Genomic DNA, 17,615 nt, shown 5'->3' on the forward strand with positions numbered 1-17,615 from the left:
CATTTATTATGGCTTTGAAATAAAAAATTGTGAGGGAAAAAAATCCAATGATTGTATTGTGGTTAGAAGTTTTATTACCAAGACGTTTATGTTACTTTCCTTTCCCTTGTCATTTTGAGGGGCTATTTGACTCCTCCCTAATGGTTTTTAGTCTTTCCTATATCATAAAAAGCTGCATTGTATTCTGAATAAAAAGAGGAGGGGCCTTTTGAAGTTGATGAGGCATAGGGCCTTTATAAAAAGATGTGGAAATGCCTACCTACTGCCTCCCTCTCCTGGACACAGCGAGAAACTGATGCATGAAAGCCAGGAAGTAGGTTCTAACCAAAGGACTCTGCCAGTGTCTCACTTTCCCAGTCTCCAGGACCGTCAGAAATGATTGTCATTTGAACCACCCAGTCTGCAACATTCTGTTATGGCAGCCCAAACTTAGACAATGTTTCCTCTTCCCGTCATAGTGAAAAACTGTTTTGGGGGAGACGGCCCCTGGACTATCAGAGTTCTCAGACGAAGCTGCCTCCCTCTAAGTAGATAAGGACTACAAAACAAAGACACTGTGAACACTATCAGGTAAGCTGCATGTACACTTGGATGGCTGCTTGCATTCTGGGGGCCTGCAACAGGGCCCCCTTGGTTACCATGGAGATGACCAACAGAGCATGGTTCTGGGCATGGCTCCACCAAAAAAAAAAGGTGAGAAAAAAAAAAAAACAAAGAAGCATCAACAAACTCAGGAATATCATATATAATTGATTTAATCCTGTCATCCAACAAAAATCTTGAACAAGATGGCAAGGGAAATCATATAAATCAGAATAGAGGAGGCAGAAGCTTACTGACAAAGTTCTTTCTTTTAGTTGGTTATTTTATTTATTTACATTACAAGTGTTATTCCCCCTTCCCAGCTTCTCCTCCACAACCCCCCATTCCCTCCCACTTCCCCCTGCCTCTATGAGGACGCTCCCCCACCCACAGGGCCCACAGGGCCCTAGCATTCCCTTCAAGCTGGGTTATCAAACCTCTACAGGACTGAGGGGCTCCCCTCCCATTGATGCCAGATAAGGCAATCCTCTGTTACATATCCAATTGGAGCCATGGGTTCCCCCCATGGGTACTCTGTGGTTTAGTCCCTGGGAGCTCTGGGGTTGGGGAGTCTGGCTAGTTGATATTGTTGTTCTCCTTATAGGGTTGCAAACCCCTTCAGCTCCTTCAGTCCTTGACTGGCAAAGTTCTTTTTAAAAAATGTCACTTTAACAGAGGCATCCTCTTGGCCTAGATCTCTAAGGTGTCCTCCTATACTACATCAAGACAGCATCTCCTTGGTCCAGAAATGGAAGACAACCCCTCAATCTTGACATAGAAAACACTCAATTGATCTAAACCTGAAAGATGTTCCTCTTGGACTAGATCTAGGCTACTTTTCTATCCAAAATAACCCATTCAGAGAACACCTCAAAGTTCACAGTAAGATTATTTTAAAAATCAAGCTGTTTTCTGGTGGTGGCCGCAGAAACACCTTTGATCCCAGCACGTGGGAGGCAGGAGCAGGCAGATCTCTGTGAGTTCAAGGCCAGCCTGGGCTACAGAGCTAGTTCCAGGAGGCATTATTTTGTGTAGTCAAAGCTACACAAAGAAACCCCATCTCAAAAACCTTACAAAAAGCTCCCTCAAGCAGGACCATTTATTTGTGCAATTAAACCTGGGGTTCATGGATTCAGACTATTTCAGGCACTCTACCTAGGTCCTCTAGGAAGAAGAGCATTTGTGAAGGGTGACAGGGGTGTGAACCCTGCCATGAGCACGGAGTTTGGTAAATCTGAGTTTCTGACATTGTTCCATCCTGGGTAAGGTTAGGATGGTAACAGTACAGAACATTAGCTCTCAGCAGACTCCACACCTCAAGCTAACCCCTGTGTGTTGTGGCCAATCAGATCTTAAGGAATTGGAGAAACCGATGGACCTCTTTCTCATCAGTTCCTGGGTATACCAGGGGTGGACGTTCCCCCGCATTTCTTGTGATTGCCTTTCATGTAAGTGTGACAATCCAGGCATAAGCGATAGCCACTTCATTGCCATGTGTTTTGCCATTCATTTGTCCATTTGTGTATGTGTATGTGTGTATCTGCCTCATCTGTGTGTGCAGCACACAGACAGCACACAAGAGGTCAGAGACTGAACTCAGATCGTTACGCTTGGCAGCAAGCACTTACCACTTACCCATCTCCACCAGCAGACTGTTCTTCTCTCTGCATTAGAGTAACAAAAACTTGGTTCCTTGTCCAAAATATCAATGAAACAAAAACCTAGACACCGAGGGAAGTCCGAAAGAGAAATGGGCAGGTAGCTTTCTAAGGCCTTCACTAATCCCTGGGTCCTTGGTCTTCTTCTGACAGGCCACACCCTTTCTTATCAAGCAAGTGGTAGATAATAGTCCACTCCCGTGGTATCTTTGTGTTTCCCATGTGATCCCTGACACCATCATGAGCATACCTGAGCTCGTTACTTAGGCTGGGTCCTAGGAAATGAGCATCATAGCCTCAAGCCCGCAGCCACTTAACAAGGTCAGGAGATAGTGTCCCTGCAGAAAAGGTGGCTTTTCCAGAAGAAGCACCATGATAGCTTGAATTGCTAAGGTTGTTTGCCTTGCAAGCATGAGACCTGAGTTCTAGCCTCAGAACCCAGGGGAAAGAGGCAGGCATGAATAGAACAGGCAAGTGTTCACTTGTAACCCCAGCACTGGGGAAATGGAGATAGGCTCTGTGGGGCTCACTGACCAGCCAGACTAGTCACTTGGTGAGTCCTAAGCCCAGTGAGAGACGTTGTCTCAAAAAGACAAGGTGGCAGGCCATGGGGAGGGGGCAGGTAGAGGTCTGAGGTCTAACCTAGCATTCAAGAGGCCCTAATTTAGTCCCTGAAACCAGGAAGAAACAAAATAGAACAACATCAACCAAAAACACCCCCATAAAAAGACACTGAACAAAATAAAGTTTTATTTGAATTTTTCTATAAATCATTCTGATAGGTTCTATCAGTAACCTGGAAACCTAGGCCATTCCCTAAAGGGCACAGTAACTGTAGTCAGCCAAGGAAATCCGTCTCATGGCTCTTTACCGCTGACTGTAACAAAGGACTATTAATATTTGTGCATACTACAACCACTCCACCTCCCGGGAGTATCAGAATATTTACCCCATTACCCAAGAAGTCAGGACAGACAGTAGGTGTGCAGTAACTAAGGAACACCCACAGAGCTGAGTTCTGTGGACCAGCCAGAACCATCTTCCCCTGCCCCCAGGGGCCCTGCTCACAGAGCTGCCACCCCTTCAAGCCCTCCCATGCTTAGCCACAACCAAGCTACAGAATACGCTTTCCAGACTTCACGGTTTGTGTCACTCACCAGTGTCCAGAGGACTTAAGGCACATCGAGAGAGAACTCGCTCAAGAGCACCAAGTGTCGTCATTGGACCACAGTGGCTTTTGTTGCCCCAATCACAAGAGAAAGGGCAGGCAGGGTCTTCAAGAGCCCCGATGGGACCAGAGCCTTCGTAAGACACCTGAGTTTTCACCGGCTGCCATGAACAACCGCACGTTTGAAGCAATATGACCTCCTAGGAGGTCATATTCCCCGGGGAAAGAAGCTCCTTCCAGATCACAGCTTAGAGAAGCGAACCCAAACGATTTCACAAGTAAAGGAGAGGACATTCACTCCGTCTCTTGGGGATTAGAGGTGCTGGTGTGTAGCTCAGAGGTAGAGCGCTTGCCTAGTGTGCAGGAGGCCCTGAGTGCAATCCCTAAGGTGCGAAACGTAAATATAAGAATTGTCCAGTCTGTTCTATCACAAAATAAACCAAGTGAACCAAATATGAAATAGACACAGGAGGTGGATAGGGCGACTTGGATTAGTAGGATCGGGACAGTTATGTGGCAGAGGCACAAACATCTCTGGTTTGAATTTCAAGCACACTGAATGATAATTTTTTTAAAAAAGCACATTCTGTTATCCTCATCCCTGGGGAGGCAAGAATATTTTCCCACAGTGTGTGTGTGTGTGTGTGTGTGTGTGTGTGTGTGTGTGTGTGTGTGTACCCACGCGCACATGCAAAACTAAATGTTCACATTATACCCAAATGTTCTGTTACTCTCCCCAAATAGAAAAAGTACAAAAAAATAAAATATTCTGTGTTTAGTATCTAGACACATCTGGAGAAAACATGACAGTTCTGGAGCTAAGACCTCTGGTTACCCCGTGCTGGTTTAGTTCCAATTATGACTTAATTCTGGAAACCAGAAGTAGGACAAAGGCCTCCCCTTCCAGAGGCAGCGCTCGAGGCCCCAGGAGAAAGAAAGAGGGGCTTCAGCTGCAAATAGGGCAGTACATGGGTCGTGTGTTCAGATGAAACAAGCCAGCTTTGAAGCTCCTTTCCCTGAGGGTGACCAGGGGTCCTGTGCGGCTTTGTCTGGGCAACACAGAGGTGCACCTCTTAGTTGGTGGCAGCCCGCTGCTCTTCGTACTCTCTAAAGGCACTCATGATCTCCGTGATGACACTGGGGTCCTCCAGGGTAGTGGTGTCCCCTAGATCCTGCCCCCTGCTGGTGATGATCTTCCTCAGCAGCCTTCTCATCACCTTCCCTGATCTGGTTTTGGGGAGACGCTTCACCACCTGGCAAAGATGAAGAGCGTTAGGATCCGGAGAGCACCCTCTGACTTGTGTCTGCACTGAGAGTCCTGTGGAGGCAGACACTCCCCACAGAGGACTACAAAGCAACTCTGCCCGATATAGGAACCAAGCAAGGTGGTAATCCCCCTGCAAACTGACCCTGAAGCTGAAATCAACCCAAAGGGCAGGATCTAACCTGTGACCAAGCTTTGTTGACCGATGGGCCTGTTTTGTCTATCACAATACTTAAGTGGTTTCCTTCTCAGTCCAAGCCGGGGACTTAGTTGGGTAAAAGGAGAAAATTTTGTTGTACAGTCTGATACTTTAAGAGCTATGTTTGGAAGGGGTGTGTGTGGGGGAGGGCGGTCATGGGGAGATGACAATACTTGCTGGATATTGAAGCCCTCTCTGGAGATAGTTAATGTTACAAGCTCAGCTGGTAGGCCAGCACTGTGAGCAATATGAAGGGGTGAAGGACCCTTCCTGCCTCAGAGGATTCCAAACCCAGAAATCATTGTGGAGAGGTATCAGCAAAGAAGAAAATAATCTGAAGAGACTCAAGAGTGGCCCATGCCTTCCCACAGAAAATGACTCCTTGCAGGAAATGGGTAACATGTTCAAAAACCACATGAGCCTGGAGAACTCCGTGTCTCTCAAATCTTTAAAGTCTGTAGTTTGGCTGAGGCACAGCTTAGTAGTAGAGTTCAAACTCAGCATTCAGAAGCCTGGGCTCAACTCTGTTATGATCTGAATCTTAGATACTCTCCCAAGACTATGATAAGGGAATGGTCACCAGTCTGCGGTGCTGTTGGGAGACAGTGGAACTTTTAGGAGGTTGGGTCTGATCAAAGCAAGAAAGGTCATTCGGGGCTGGCCCTTGAAGGACACATTAGGATCCCTGGTCCTCCCTCCTCCTGGGCTACCGTGATTTAAGCAGCTTTGTTTGCTACATGCTTGCCACCAAGATAAACAGTGTTGCTAACGGGCCAAAAATACAGCCCAGCTCACCAACCAAAAACTGTAACCATGAACCAAAATAAAGCCTTCCCATCATTTAAGTTAACGTCTCAAGCACTTTGCCTCCAAGATAGAAAGCAAACACATACCTAACATCACAAAAAGAAAATATAAAATTTCTATTCTCCTTACCATTCAGTCTTATACCAGCAGTCATCCTTCAAGGGTCTAGCCTTGCCTAGGACTGTGTCCTACACAGGGGTCTGCTGCAAACTTCAAATGCACAGACCTTCCCTGTCTCAGGAAAACCCAAACCACTAAGGACAGTTTTGATGTTGGCATAAAAGGAACCCCTTACTTGTAAAAGTTCAACATTGCTTGACATTCGTGGACAGCAGAGACTTAAAAGATAGTGACGCTCTCCCCCTGAGGTGGAGTTGACTCACCAGGATCTGGTCAGGCACAGCATACTTGGCGATCTTGGTGGCCACTGCCAACTTGAGCTCATTTACCACCACGTTTGCATCACGGACGTCATCTTTCAGCACAATGAAGGCAAATGCAGCTGAAAGGAGAACAAAGACTGGGGAGTGCTAGGTCCTGAGTCTGTCTTGAATCCCCTACCTCCAGCTGCTGTAAACCCAGAGGGTTTCTAAATCCTGAGATGGTTACATAGTAGCCACTGGTTTCAGCTACTGCAACCCTGAAAGAGCATGTCCTACACAGGAAACGAAAGCAAAGCCAACAGCCATTCTGCCAGTGTCCCGCATGGGTGGTCATGCGTGGTTGAGAGCATGACACAGCTGCAGTGCTGATGGCTGTGTGTGACCTGGGACATGTGACTTAACGTTCTGTTCCCTCAGCTGTGAAAGAATGCATGACATGGGCTGCCTGGAAATAGACACAAGATTGTGTATCAGCATACTAGTGAATACATGGCTTTTTTTTTTCCTTAAAAATGCTGTCCCCTGAAGCTGGGGAGATAGCTTAATCAGTAAAGAAGGGGCCACATAAGGACAATAACCTGAATTCAGATCCCTTGCACTTGGGTTAAAAAGCAGGCATGCGTGGTGATACATGCCTGTAATCCTAGCACTGGGGAGGTAGGAATAGGAGGGCTCCTGGAGCTGGCTGGCTGGACAGCCTAGCCAATCAGTGAGCTTCAGGTTCAGTGAGAGCCCATGTCATAAAAATTCAGTGGAGGATAACTGAGCAAGACATTTGATTTTGACCTCTGGTTTTCACACGGATAGGCACTATACAATCATTCTCTCTCTCTCTCTCTCTCTCTCTCTCTCTCTCTCTCTCTCTCTCTCTCTCTCCCTCTCTCTCTCTGTCTCTCTGTCTCTGTCACTCTCCTCTGTCTCTCTCTGTCTCTCTGTCTCTGTCTCTGTCTCTCTCTGTCTCTGTCTCCCACATTACATGGCCATATGTCAACTGCTGGTTAAGTGTGCTGGGGGCAATGTGTTCAACAGTATCAAACTTCAACCTTGAAAGCTCCACCATGGAAGAAAGTTCTGCCAGGCTGCAAGGTGAGTGCATAGATCAGTGCAAACGCTAGGTGACATTTTCCAGTATCCTGGCAAGGTCCAGAAAGGACCACAGCCCCTGCTACCACACAAAAAATCTAATCATACTGTTTGTCTGTTCCTGTCTTCCAAACTTAGCCTTCTCCTGAGCTTCTGGAATCCACCACACTGTGTAGCATCCTCACGGACCATGTTCACTGTCTGTCTCTCCTTTCTGTTCCCTGAACGTCCCATCCAGTGACTCCATGATGGCTTCACCTACTTTACAATCCTTGGCCTGTCTCCAGCACCTAAAACCATGCCCTGAGTATGGGAGGTGCTTGTTAAATGTGTTGACAAATGATTTCCTGCCCGAGGTACAATCTGTATGTAGTGAACTAAGCTGCTACTAGACAGGCTTCCCCATGGTCACCTGACAAACTCCATTCATCCCTCAAAGGCAAGCTTGGTTAGCACATGCTCTTCGACAATTTCTCTTACTCTGTCCGTACGTTATAATATTTGGTCTACAGAACGGTTCACCACCCCGTCAGGTTGTGAGATCTTCAGAGGAAAGAACTACATTGTTTCACCTTGGCAGCTGACGTGACTGTGAAGACAAACCTGGATTACTGATTCCAGAGGCAGGGATGAAGGGCGGTGGAGGAGCAAGTTAAGAGCCCGAGAAGTGCAAGGTCCAAATGGTCACAAACCAGCAGGACTAAAAGCTAGCCAAAGCCCACAGTATTCAGGTCCTAGTCAAACTAGACCCACCAGGGCTCAGAGGAAGTGGGGACAAACTCCAAAAGCGACAGTAACCAAGAACTGTGACTGGGTTATTCACGAGTCACAGATCTGCTAGAAGCCAGTAGCATCTCGCTGTATGTAAATTTCCCTCCCAGTCCTGCAGGCACTGAAGGGTTGGGAATATCTGATGCTGAGAGCTTCCTCTGGAGTACCAAGAGGCCAGGGGACCCAGAGAGAATGCCAAGCGTCAGGCACCACAGTGGGAACCCACATGGCGGCTGAACAGCTGAGGCAGAGCACAACCTAACATACAGCCTACACCCTCTAAAGCTACCCCGCTGCAGGGCAGATCTTCGACCTTGCTCCTATTTATCTAGGGTTCATCTAAGGACTGATAACCCCCAAGGACAAGTCAGAAGGTGCCCGACGTCACAGGCCTTGTTCAGCAATTCCTTGCCCTCTCGGGTTTAGGACTGAAGTGTTGGCACTGTCTTGAAACTTAGGCACACTGAACCTTCACAGTTTCCAGATTCTAAGAGCACACCAGAGCACTGCAGATACTTAGATCACGGAGATACCAAATGCAGGGACCCAAAAAGGGAGTCCAGGTCCCTACCCAAATGAGGGATCTTCACATTTACCCATAAGGAACTGTTCCTACTGCTACCCACCTCCTGTCCTGATGATATCTAGACATTACTTCTGATGGAGGGTGTCCCAAACAGCTCTCCCACATGCCTTTGTCCCAAGAGCAAAGCCACTGCCACATCAACACATTGGATCTATGGTAACGACGGATGTTGTTTTAAAAGCACTTAATTGATGTTTAAATTTTGCAACAAGTCAGTTCAAAGATAGTATCTGATGGGGCTGGAGAGATGGCTTGTCAGTTAAGAACACTGGCTACTCTTCCAGAGGACAGAGGTCTTATTCCCAGTACTTACATGGCAGCTAATTACCATCCATAAATTCAGTCCCAGGAGATCCAGTGCCCCCATCTGTGCACATGTGGTGCACAGATATACATGCAGGCAAAACATCCACAGACATTAAATAAAAATATGAAAAGGAAAGAAAAGGCAGTCTCTAAGGGGTGTGGTGGAGCTCAGTAGCAGACCGCATGCTTAGCATGTTTGAGGACTTGCTTTCTAGCTGGTATATGAAAAAGGTTAAATTTTTGATGAAGTACGAGAATAGCAGCACATACGTGTGGACAAGAGTCAGGCGACACTTGGAGCAAGCTGTAACACAGAATGTCCCTAAGAGGAGAGAGAAGGCTCAATCCCAGGCAACTTCACAGGGCATACAGAAATACATTTTTGTGCAGAAATGACCTCACACATGTTTAGAATATGGCCATGTCACACCAGGCCACAGGGTCTGCCACTGCAACACTCAAGTGTCCTTTCTAGACACAGCCACTTGGGAATCAGCCAGCTCCAGGGGAAAAATTTTTTTTGAAAGATATCATTGATTTAAGAGCATTCTGATAATTTACCCTGCTGTCCCTTACCATGTCAATATGCTGTGGAATGTCAAGTTTCCCCAGCAACTCAGGGCAACACACAACCTGCTCCAGAGCATATATCCCAGTACACAGGCTTAGCAGCTACAGAGCTGGCCTGCGTGCTGAAACAAAGCGGGTGGGTGGGCAAGAGGATGTGTGTGTGTGTGTGTGTGTGTGTGTGTGAGAGAGAGAGAGAGAGAGAGAGAGAGAGAGAGAGAGAGAGAGAACCCCAGTCAGAGACCCTGAAACAGAGACTTCCCAGGCTCAGCCAGTAGCCGAATATATCATGACTTCCTATGACTGAATAGCCTTAAAGGTCAACGAATCTGGGCATTTCATAGCTTAGACTTAATATTTACCTAGATCGGTGCTCTCACCTGGAAGGCAATAGAATACCCCATAAGGCCCCATCGCTGTATCCTGATGTCTTTCTATTGGGGCACCCTGTTGGGCATGAACCTCCACTATAAAGAAAAGAGGAGACACTCACCTTCTCCTTTGATGTCATGAGGGTACCCAATGACAGCAGTTTCTGGGACAGCGGGATGGTCAGCCTGTGCAGAACAGAGGACAAAAGGACCTGAGATGACTTGGGGTGTACGTTCGCATCCTGACTCTGAGATCAACAGAGGCATTGTTTGAGTACCGGGCAAAGTAAAAGCAGGCTGGGCTTACCATTGCGTCCTCAATCTCTGCAGTCCCCAGGCGATGACCACTGATGTTGATGACATCATCCATGCGCCCTGTGATCTGGTAATAGCCACCCTCTGTCCGGTGAGCTCCATCTCCAGTGAAGTAGTAGCCTACACCATAGCGGGGCATCAGGGCCAGGGACTCTGAGCCAGGCCCCTTCGCAGGCTGAGTTCCTGACCTGTTATCTCCCTCCAGCAACTAACGCATAAACACCTCGCTAGGGGGTCCCAGGCTGTGTTCTAGTGAGAGGGCAAGTGACACTGAGACTACGTCCTAGGAATGATGTCGAGACTGTCCGGAAAGCAGAAAACAGACAGTAGCACAGCGGGGATGCTCATAAAGATGGAAGGCAGCTGAAACCTTGAGACCGGACTTTGCTACTTCCAGTACAGCAGAGATGTTGGCAGTCACACAAACTTCCAACCCATGACCCAAAAGAAACGTGAGAAGAATGGGATCATTAACCGTGAGAACACCCAGCCTCTGTGACAGCTTCCCGAGCAGGTCTCACCACTCGTTTTTCCCCGGTATCTACCACAATGCCCACCCCAGGCCGGAGCCAAGGATATACTCATGTTCATCCAGGTCCCTACAAAGGCTCGGCATGCCAGCCCGATCTCCCAGCCAAGATAAGGAAGGCCTGGGAAGTAAAGGGAGGGTGCAGAGCCACTCACTTTCACAGAGCCATGACATCATACTCAGCTGCCATGAATTTAGCCAGGTCCCCTATCTACAGAAACAATGATTCCAGGAATCCACGGAGAATCTCCCCGAGCTGCTCACCTGGGTATGTTCTGAAGTAGGCATCTACGAACCTCTGGTGGTCACCATAGATGGTCCTTGCCATGCCTGGCCAAGCTTGGGAAATACACAGGGCCCCAGAGACATCACCACCCTCCACAACATTGCCCTACAGATGGAGGGAGACATTCATGAGAGACCTGGCCAGCTCTGGGAGGAAGGCAACGAGTTGACTATCAGCTTGACCTGAGGCAAAAATATGAAGCACTGAATAGAATTGTCCAGAGGTTTCCTCCTGACAAAGTCTGAAGAGGGCCATGACTTGCAGCAGTCATTAGCAGTGTTATTTAAGAAAGGGCTGCAGGGCATGTGTGAGGACCTGGCCTTTACTCCAAGGACTAGACCCTGCATCTTAGCAAGGGACAGAAATCAGGGGAGTGGAAGGCTTGCCAGATGCAGAGCAAGGCATTATGTGCAGGGGACAACCTTTGCAAGACCCCTCATACCTTCTCATCCAAGAGTACAGGGACAATGCCAAAAAACGGCCTCATGGCCATGCCTGGGAGGATCTCTGCCCCATCTTCTGAGGGCCGCGGTGCAATGCAGATGCCTCCAGTTTCTGCAGGAAGAATGAAGAGACACCAATTGACCTGGGAGCTCGGGACAGATATATTCAACAATGTGCCCATCTAGTCTTGGCCTGTTGTCTCCTCCACTGTGGACACAAGCAGAGCCCTGAGTTCTGCATTTGGCAGATGGGTATGGGTCCTACCCTCTGTCCAATAGGCCCTCCCTGGGTTGGGCCTATGTTTGAAGTAGGGAAAGGTGAAAAGCCTCCTACTTGCACAGGAAGATGGAAGAAATAGACTTCCGGCAGCTGAGACCAATGAATAGTGAAGCTGGTGTGGTCATTTCTCTGGCACTGAACCAATCAGCATGTGTGGCAGTGTTTCACGAGGCACACTGTGTCTTCCAGCACGGACCAGAGATGTTACTTGAACCTGTGTCATGCTGGCCACTTGCAACATAAGGCTGTCAACAGTGGTGGCCTCTTTCCCTGAACATCCCAAGGAGTCAGATATATTTTTTAAAATAAGGACAAACCAAAACAAAAATGCCACAGGGGGGTAAAAAAACTTCCTTCTCCTGCAAACGGACATGTCCTCCTCAGAAGTGTCTGTGTCCAGAAAGGGGTGGTGTTGAGGTGGAAAACTATTGAGCGTGTATGAGGCTCTGGGCTGAGTCCCAGCACTGCACCAAAATTAAAAGGGAAGCAAACAAGCAAGGAAAGGGCTTCTGCCTGTAAATGAGAATGAGCCCTGGGGACTTGTCAGGCCACTGGCCCTAGTTTGTCACCTCATTTCCTCCTCACTCTGGAGCTCACACAGAGGCTGTAAGACACACATGAAACTGAGGCTCAGGAGGGTGTTATTCGTCCCCCTACAGCAGCCAGGCTGTACTCTGGAACCTTCTATGCAACTGCATTTCGAAGGGACATGGGCCTCGTGAGCATCACCACAGTCCCTTTGGAGAGCACAAACCCTGGTGCTAGGGATGCACAAGCCCCTCCAGTCCCAGGTTAGTCCTCAGGCCTGTGACAACTCCCCATCAGGGACACTCACCCGTCTGCCACCAAGTGTCCACCAGTGTACATCTACCATCACCCACCACTTTGTGGAGCCACTCCCAGGCCTCATGGTTGATGGGCTCTCCCACTGAAACCACAAAGAAGCAAAAGGGAAATGAACAGGCTTCAAAGAAACAAAAAGGAATAAACTATTAGGGAGGAACAGTTCAGCGATCTTCCCAAAGGCTACACCAGAGGACCTGGAAAAGGTCTGTGTTCCCATGTCCCAGTCAAAGTAATGCACATTATGATGACTGCATGCAGTCCGACAGCTCAAAAGAAAAAAAGAAAAGGTCAAAACCATGGGGAAACAGGAGACGACCACCCATAGTGCAGGACGGAAATCTGGCACCAGGTTTCTGAGGAGCAAGTGTGGTGCCTTTGCTGTAGTATTCAAGAGAGCAAGCATTTCATACAACTATTTCGGACAGTTGTCAGGGGCAGAACCTGTTAAAGCTAAATGACTGTGAGTAGACCTGACAGAGAATGGACACAGTCATTTGCACATGTACACAGATGAGCCCATGCCAGGTTGCTCATCACTGCCAGAAAGAGACTGCCTTTAAGGGCAGAATGGGTACACTGTGGCATATCTATGCAGTGGAATACTATACAGCTATGAAAATAAGCAAGCCACTGCTACCCACAACAACAGATTTTATGGCCCCACCTACATGAAGCTCAGAACATAACGACCCACACTGAGAGAACTCCCACAGTGAGTGAGACAGGGCTGGCTGGAGAGAGTCTTCTATATCCTACTCTGCTTTCTACTCCATATTCTTCCATAGTTGATATAGGCAATGGTCACCTGTGTTGTGTATGAAAGAAAGCCTTTATCAACATGGCTCCTTGGCATCTGTATGCTTCACTGGCTCTTAAGCCTCTGAAAGAGGTGCTCTGCCCTAGCATTCTGTGGCCTGACTTCACGGTGTCTGTCAGGAAAGCCCCCAGAGCTGGCACACAGCCCTTGCTCATCAGTTTCGAGCAAATACTGTTGAAACAGTGGAGTGCCCCCGCCCCGCCCTGTTTAGTATAACTATGCAGTTTAGCACTGCCTAACAGAACCCCAGGGCCATGCTAAGCTGCACAGCACTGCGCTCACCTGACCCCAGTGTGCGCAGGGAGGAGCGGTCATACTTTTTCACCCAGGCATCCCCGTACTTCAGCAGCAGTCGGACAGCTGTCGGGGCACCATAGAACTGGTTGATCTTTAGTCTCTGTACTGTCTCCCAGTAACGACCTACAAAGAGTCACAGTCAGTCAGATAGCCCGGCAAGCATGATCTATTTTACACATGCAAGCCAAGCTCAGAGTTTTGAGGGCTGGGTCTGTGCATGTGATCATAGAAAGGAAGCCTATGCCATCCTTGAAGAAAGGGGTCCCAGAGAACTCCCTAATTACAAGGTGTCATGCAGAAGCTTCTACACCCAACCTTGGATGACAGCATCACGTGAGGTGTTCCACGTGAGCTAGCCAGGGATCAGCTTCAGATATTATAGCTGCAAGTTTTAAAAAGTGACATGGAACCTTGATCAGGAGTTATTAAATGGTCCCTAAAGTAATGACTCATCTTCCCTTGGTAACAACATAGCTACTGGTATATGTGCATCCATGTGCCCAGAAAGCACACACCTAATACTGAGAAACTCCACAGTTCACACTATTCCATGAAGCTCTTCTTAAGCTATCACTGTATTGAGCTTCCTTGAGTCGGGCTGAGGGGGCTAAGAGGGAGCAAAGAAAAAGTTCACACCCCAGCCCTGTGGCATGTTAGGGCAAGACCAGCAATGATTTGACTGCGCTAAAGTAAATCTTTGGGGAAACTGTATTATGTGAGAGAAACACAGAAAGACAGCAGAGGATAAGGTATGTCCTCAAAGTGGTGCAGTTTAACAAGGGTAGCTACAAGCCATGTATGGTCTTGAAGCTTGGGCGGTGGGACAGAGGATGGTAGGAAAATGGCTGGCTGGGCTAGGCTTTGAGAAAGGGCGCATGTAGACAAAAGGAATGGCCCTAGATATGAGATAGAGGATGCTGAAGTAGTGGATCTCGGCAGGCAGCTACCAATATAGGGACAGGAAACATGAAATGGGCAGTTTTGAGATAAGATTCCTCCTGATCAAACGCCCTCTGATGTTTCTGCACATGAAAGTAAGTTCCAGTTCATCTAGCAGGGCTCAAAGCTTAGCATCTCCAGTGTCCACCTGGCATCTGGCCAATGGGACACAAGAACTGTCCCCTTGACAGATACAAGTCTCCAGGCTTCTGTAATGCTTTCATCCAACCTTGAGATCCCTCCCCTACTACCTAGAGCTGGCCTCACCAGAGTTCTTGGTCCTCACCAGCATCAGGGTAAACTGGGGTGCTCTCAAAAAGGACCGTGGTAGCTCCATTGCAGAGGGGTCCATACACCACATAGCTGTGTCCTGTGATCCAACCGATGTCAGCCACACAACCAAAGACATCACCTGGATGGTAGTCAAACACGAGCTACGGATACAGGAGAGGACGCTCAAGAACTTGTCTTCCCCAAGTCCCCCTTTTCCTACCCACCAGTAAGACACAGTCATTTGCACGGCAGTCTGTAACTGTGACAGCCACCACAGCTGTCAGGGGGAAGGTGAAGGACGGCTGCAGAGGTTTCTCACATAGTCCAGCAGAAGACAGAGCCACAAACACAGACAGTGACCATGTGGCCATTACAAGTATCAAACTGTATATGGTACATGAGCCCAGGGAATGATAGCAAGGCAAATAATGCTGAGCTACAGAATAAAGTTTGCTCTGGAGTTCATCTGTGAGCTAAAGACAGCCCATGTTCTGACAGGTATGCACTGGTGGTGCCATTTTATCTCATTATACAATTAAGGTGTGGCAACTTGAAGTAGGTATGTGCCTTGGCAGTAGAGCTCAGTCTTCTCATACACAAAACCCCAAGTTTAGTCCGTAGCATCAAGAAAAGAAAAAAGAAGTCTGGCATTTTTCTGAACTACCTTATACCACTGTTTTTTTAACATTCTAAAACTTTAAACATTCTAAAAATCAAATGCAAACACCATTTGAGCACCATCAGCTGCTATAAGCCTGCAAGGGACACCTGCTTCCCCTTGCTGAAGGGACAACTTGGGATCCTGTTGGCCATTAGAAGAAAACAAAGATTAGGGGCCCAGTGACAAATGACTAACTGACAGAAGACAAAGTCTAAGGAAAAGAAAGGGATAAAAGGGAACCCACAAGGTAAAGAACACATCCAGATATTGTGATGAGCAAAAATACTATGTCTAGGGTTATGCTTTGGGGTGAACCTTGAAAGGAACGTGGGACAGTGATATATCACATTATGGAAAAATAGGGCTATAGAAAGGGCTTCTGCAAGACGAATAAACATTCCACTTCTTCATCAAAGTGGTATCATTCTATAGTAATTTATTGAAACGCAGATTGGAATTTGGTAGGATTTGTGTATTTTTTAAAAAAGAGTTTTGGGGTTGGGGATTTAGCTCAGTGGTAGAGCGCTTGCCTAGCAACCACAAGGCCCTGGGTTCGGTCCCCAGCTCCAGAAAAAAAAGAAAAAAAAGAGTTTTGCTGGTATGGTGGCACACAGCTTTAGATACTTATACTTGGAAAGCAGAGGCAGACAAGGTGCTATGTGTTTGAGGTCAGTCTGCTCTACATAGCAAGTTCCAGGCAGCCAAGACTACATAGGAAGACCCTGCCTCAAAAAAAAACTATTTTAATCTTTGGTTAGGAAGTCCCCCAGTTTCTACTACTTTTACACACACACACACACACACACACACACACACACACACACGAATTGCCTCAGTCATGGTGTCTCTTTACAATTACAGAACAGTGACTAAGATAGAAATTGGGACCAGGGACTTGGATACTACTATGACAGGCCTGACCATGCTGTTTGTTGGAGGAATATTGAAGACTTTGGGGCTTTGGACTAGAAAAAGCAGACTTTAATGAGACATTCTAGTAGGAGCATGGAAGACATTGCTGAAGGTTGCTTGAACTGCAGGGGCCCAGCTCAAGAAGTTTCAGAAGGGAAGAATATTAGTAAGTGGCCTAGTGACCATTCACCAATATTTTGGTGAAAAGTGGCTGCCTTCAATCCTTGTCTCCCCAAGGCTAAGTTGAAGAGTTGCTCTGGCAGAGGAGATTTCAAGACTGACTTTATTGTGTGGTTATTAACCACCCTCGTGTAGATGTATTATGAAAAGGAGCTAAACAAAGGGAAATAAGAAATGCATGGTTTGAGGAGATAAAGCACCAGGAACGGTCATGTCCAAGCCAAGTCCTGTACTCGAGGAGATACAAAGCTGAAAGAAAAGCCTGACGCTAAATGCAAAAGAGTGGTAACCTCAGGGCAAGAGCCCACGCAGATAAGCTTCCCACTTGTATAAAGGAATTAAGCAGCAAAGGGAACCATCTTTGGAAACTACAGAAAGCAGATACAAATGTAATTAAAAGAAGAGGACAAGTTCCAGCTTCAGTGAGCAGCAGAATTTGTCAGCTTCAGCCACTCACACAATGCTGGCTTTAGAGTCAAGGATACAAGAAAGGAGTTGGGGAATCTCCCCCCAGCTAAGGAAAGCTTCTGAGGCCAGGGATATGTCGGCGTTTCCCTGAATGGAGTCCCATTATATGAAGCTGTGAAAGTGAGGCCCAGATTGTGTTAGAGCACCCAGGTGTTGGAATCACCAGACATGGAATACTGCCAAGGAGAGCTGCTAACAAGGAGTGGAACCAGCCCAAGAGAGAGAAGTGTGTTGCAGTCCTCAATGCTGAAAGGAGATGGAGATCTGGAAAGCACTTTGACATCAGACATAGAGATGCAGAATTTGGAATTTGCCCTGCTGGGGTACTGCTTTCCTCCAGCATTTCCTCACTATAACCCCTTTACCCCCTTTCAGAATGCTAATTACATTCTATGTTATTGTACGTTGGAACTATGTCATCTACTTTTTTATTTTGATTATGATTAAGAGAATGAGTTTCAGAGACTTTGGACTTTAAAACAGAGTTAAGACTGTGATAGATTATGGAGACTTTTGAAGTTGAACTGAATACATTTCCTATTATGATATGACTGCAAGCCTACAGGGACCAGGGAGTGGAATGTGGTAATTTGAATGAGAATGCTTAGTAACCACTGGGGCTAG

At 47.4% G+C, this 17,615-nt stretch overlaps 1 protein-coding gene across 1 annotated transcript in view; it reads right to left on the reverse strand.

The window, feature by feature from the left end:
• Nucleotides 1–2,968: 2,968 nt before the first annotated feature.
• Nucleotides 2,969–17,615, reverse strand: part of Acss1 (acyl-CoA synthetase short chain family member 1) — a 49,632-nt gene continuing 34,985 nt past the window's right edge. Inside the window, exons 6-14 of the mRNA XM_032904396.1 lie at nucleotides 14,784–14,931; nucleotides 13,544–13,681; nucleotides 12,434–12,526; nucleotides 11,318–11,430; nucleotides 10,854–10,980; nucleotides 10,053–10,180; nucleotides 9,868–9,931; nucleotides 6,062–6,180; nucleotides 2,969–4,661 (exon numbers count right to left, since the gene is read on the reverse strand). Of these exons, the coding sequence (XP_032760287.1) occupies nucleotides 4,482–4,661; nucleotides 6,062–6,180; nucleotides 9,868–9,931; nucleotides 10,053–10,180; nucleotides 10,854–10,980; nucleotides 11,318–11,430; nucleotides 12,434–12,526; nucleotides 13,544–13,681; nucleotides 14,784–14,931 (1,110 nt within the window). The 3' untranslated portion in view covers nucleotides 2,969–4,481. The remainder of the gene's footprint in view (nucleotides 4,662–6,061; nucleotides 6,181–9,867; nucleotides 9,932–10,052; nucleotides 10,181–10,853; nucleotides 10,981–11,317; nucleotides 11,431–12,433; nucleotides 12,527–13,543; nucleotides 13,682–14,783; nucleotides 14,932–17,615) is intronic.

Source organism: Rattus rattus, chromosome 5 (genome assembly GCF_011064425.1).
Source record: "Rattus rattus isolate New Zealand chromosome 5, Rrattus_CSIRO_v1, whole genome shotgun sequence".
NCBI lineage: Eukaryota > Metazoa > Chordata > Mammalia > Rodentia > Muridae > Rattus > Rattus rattus.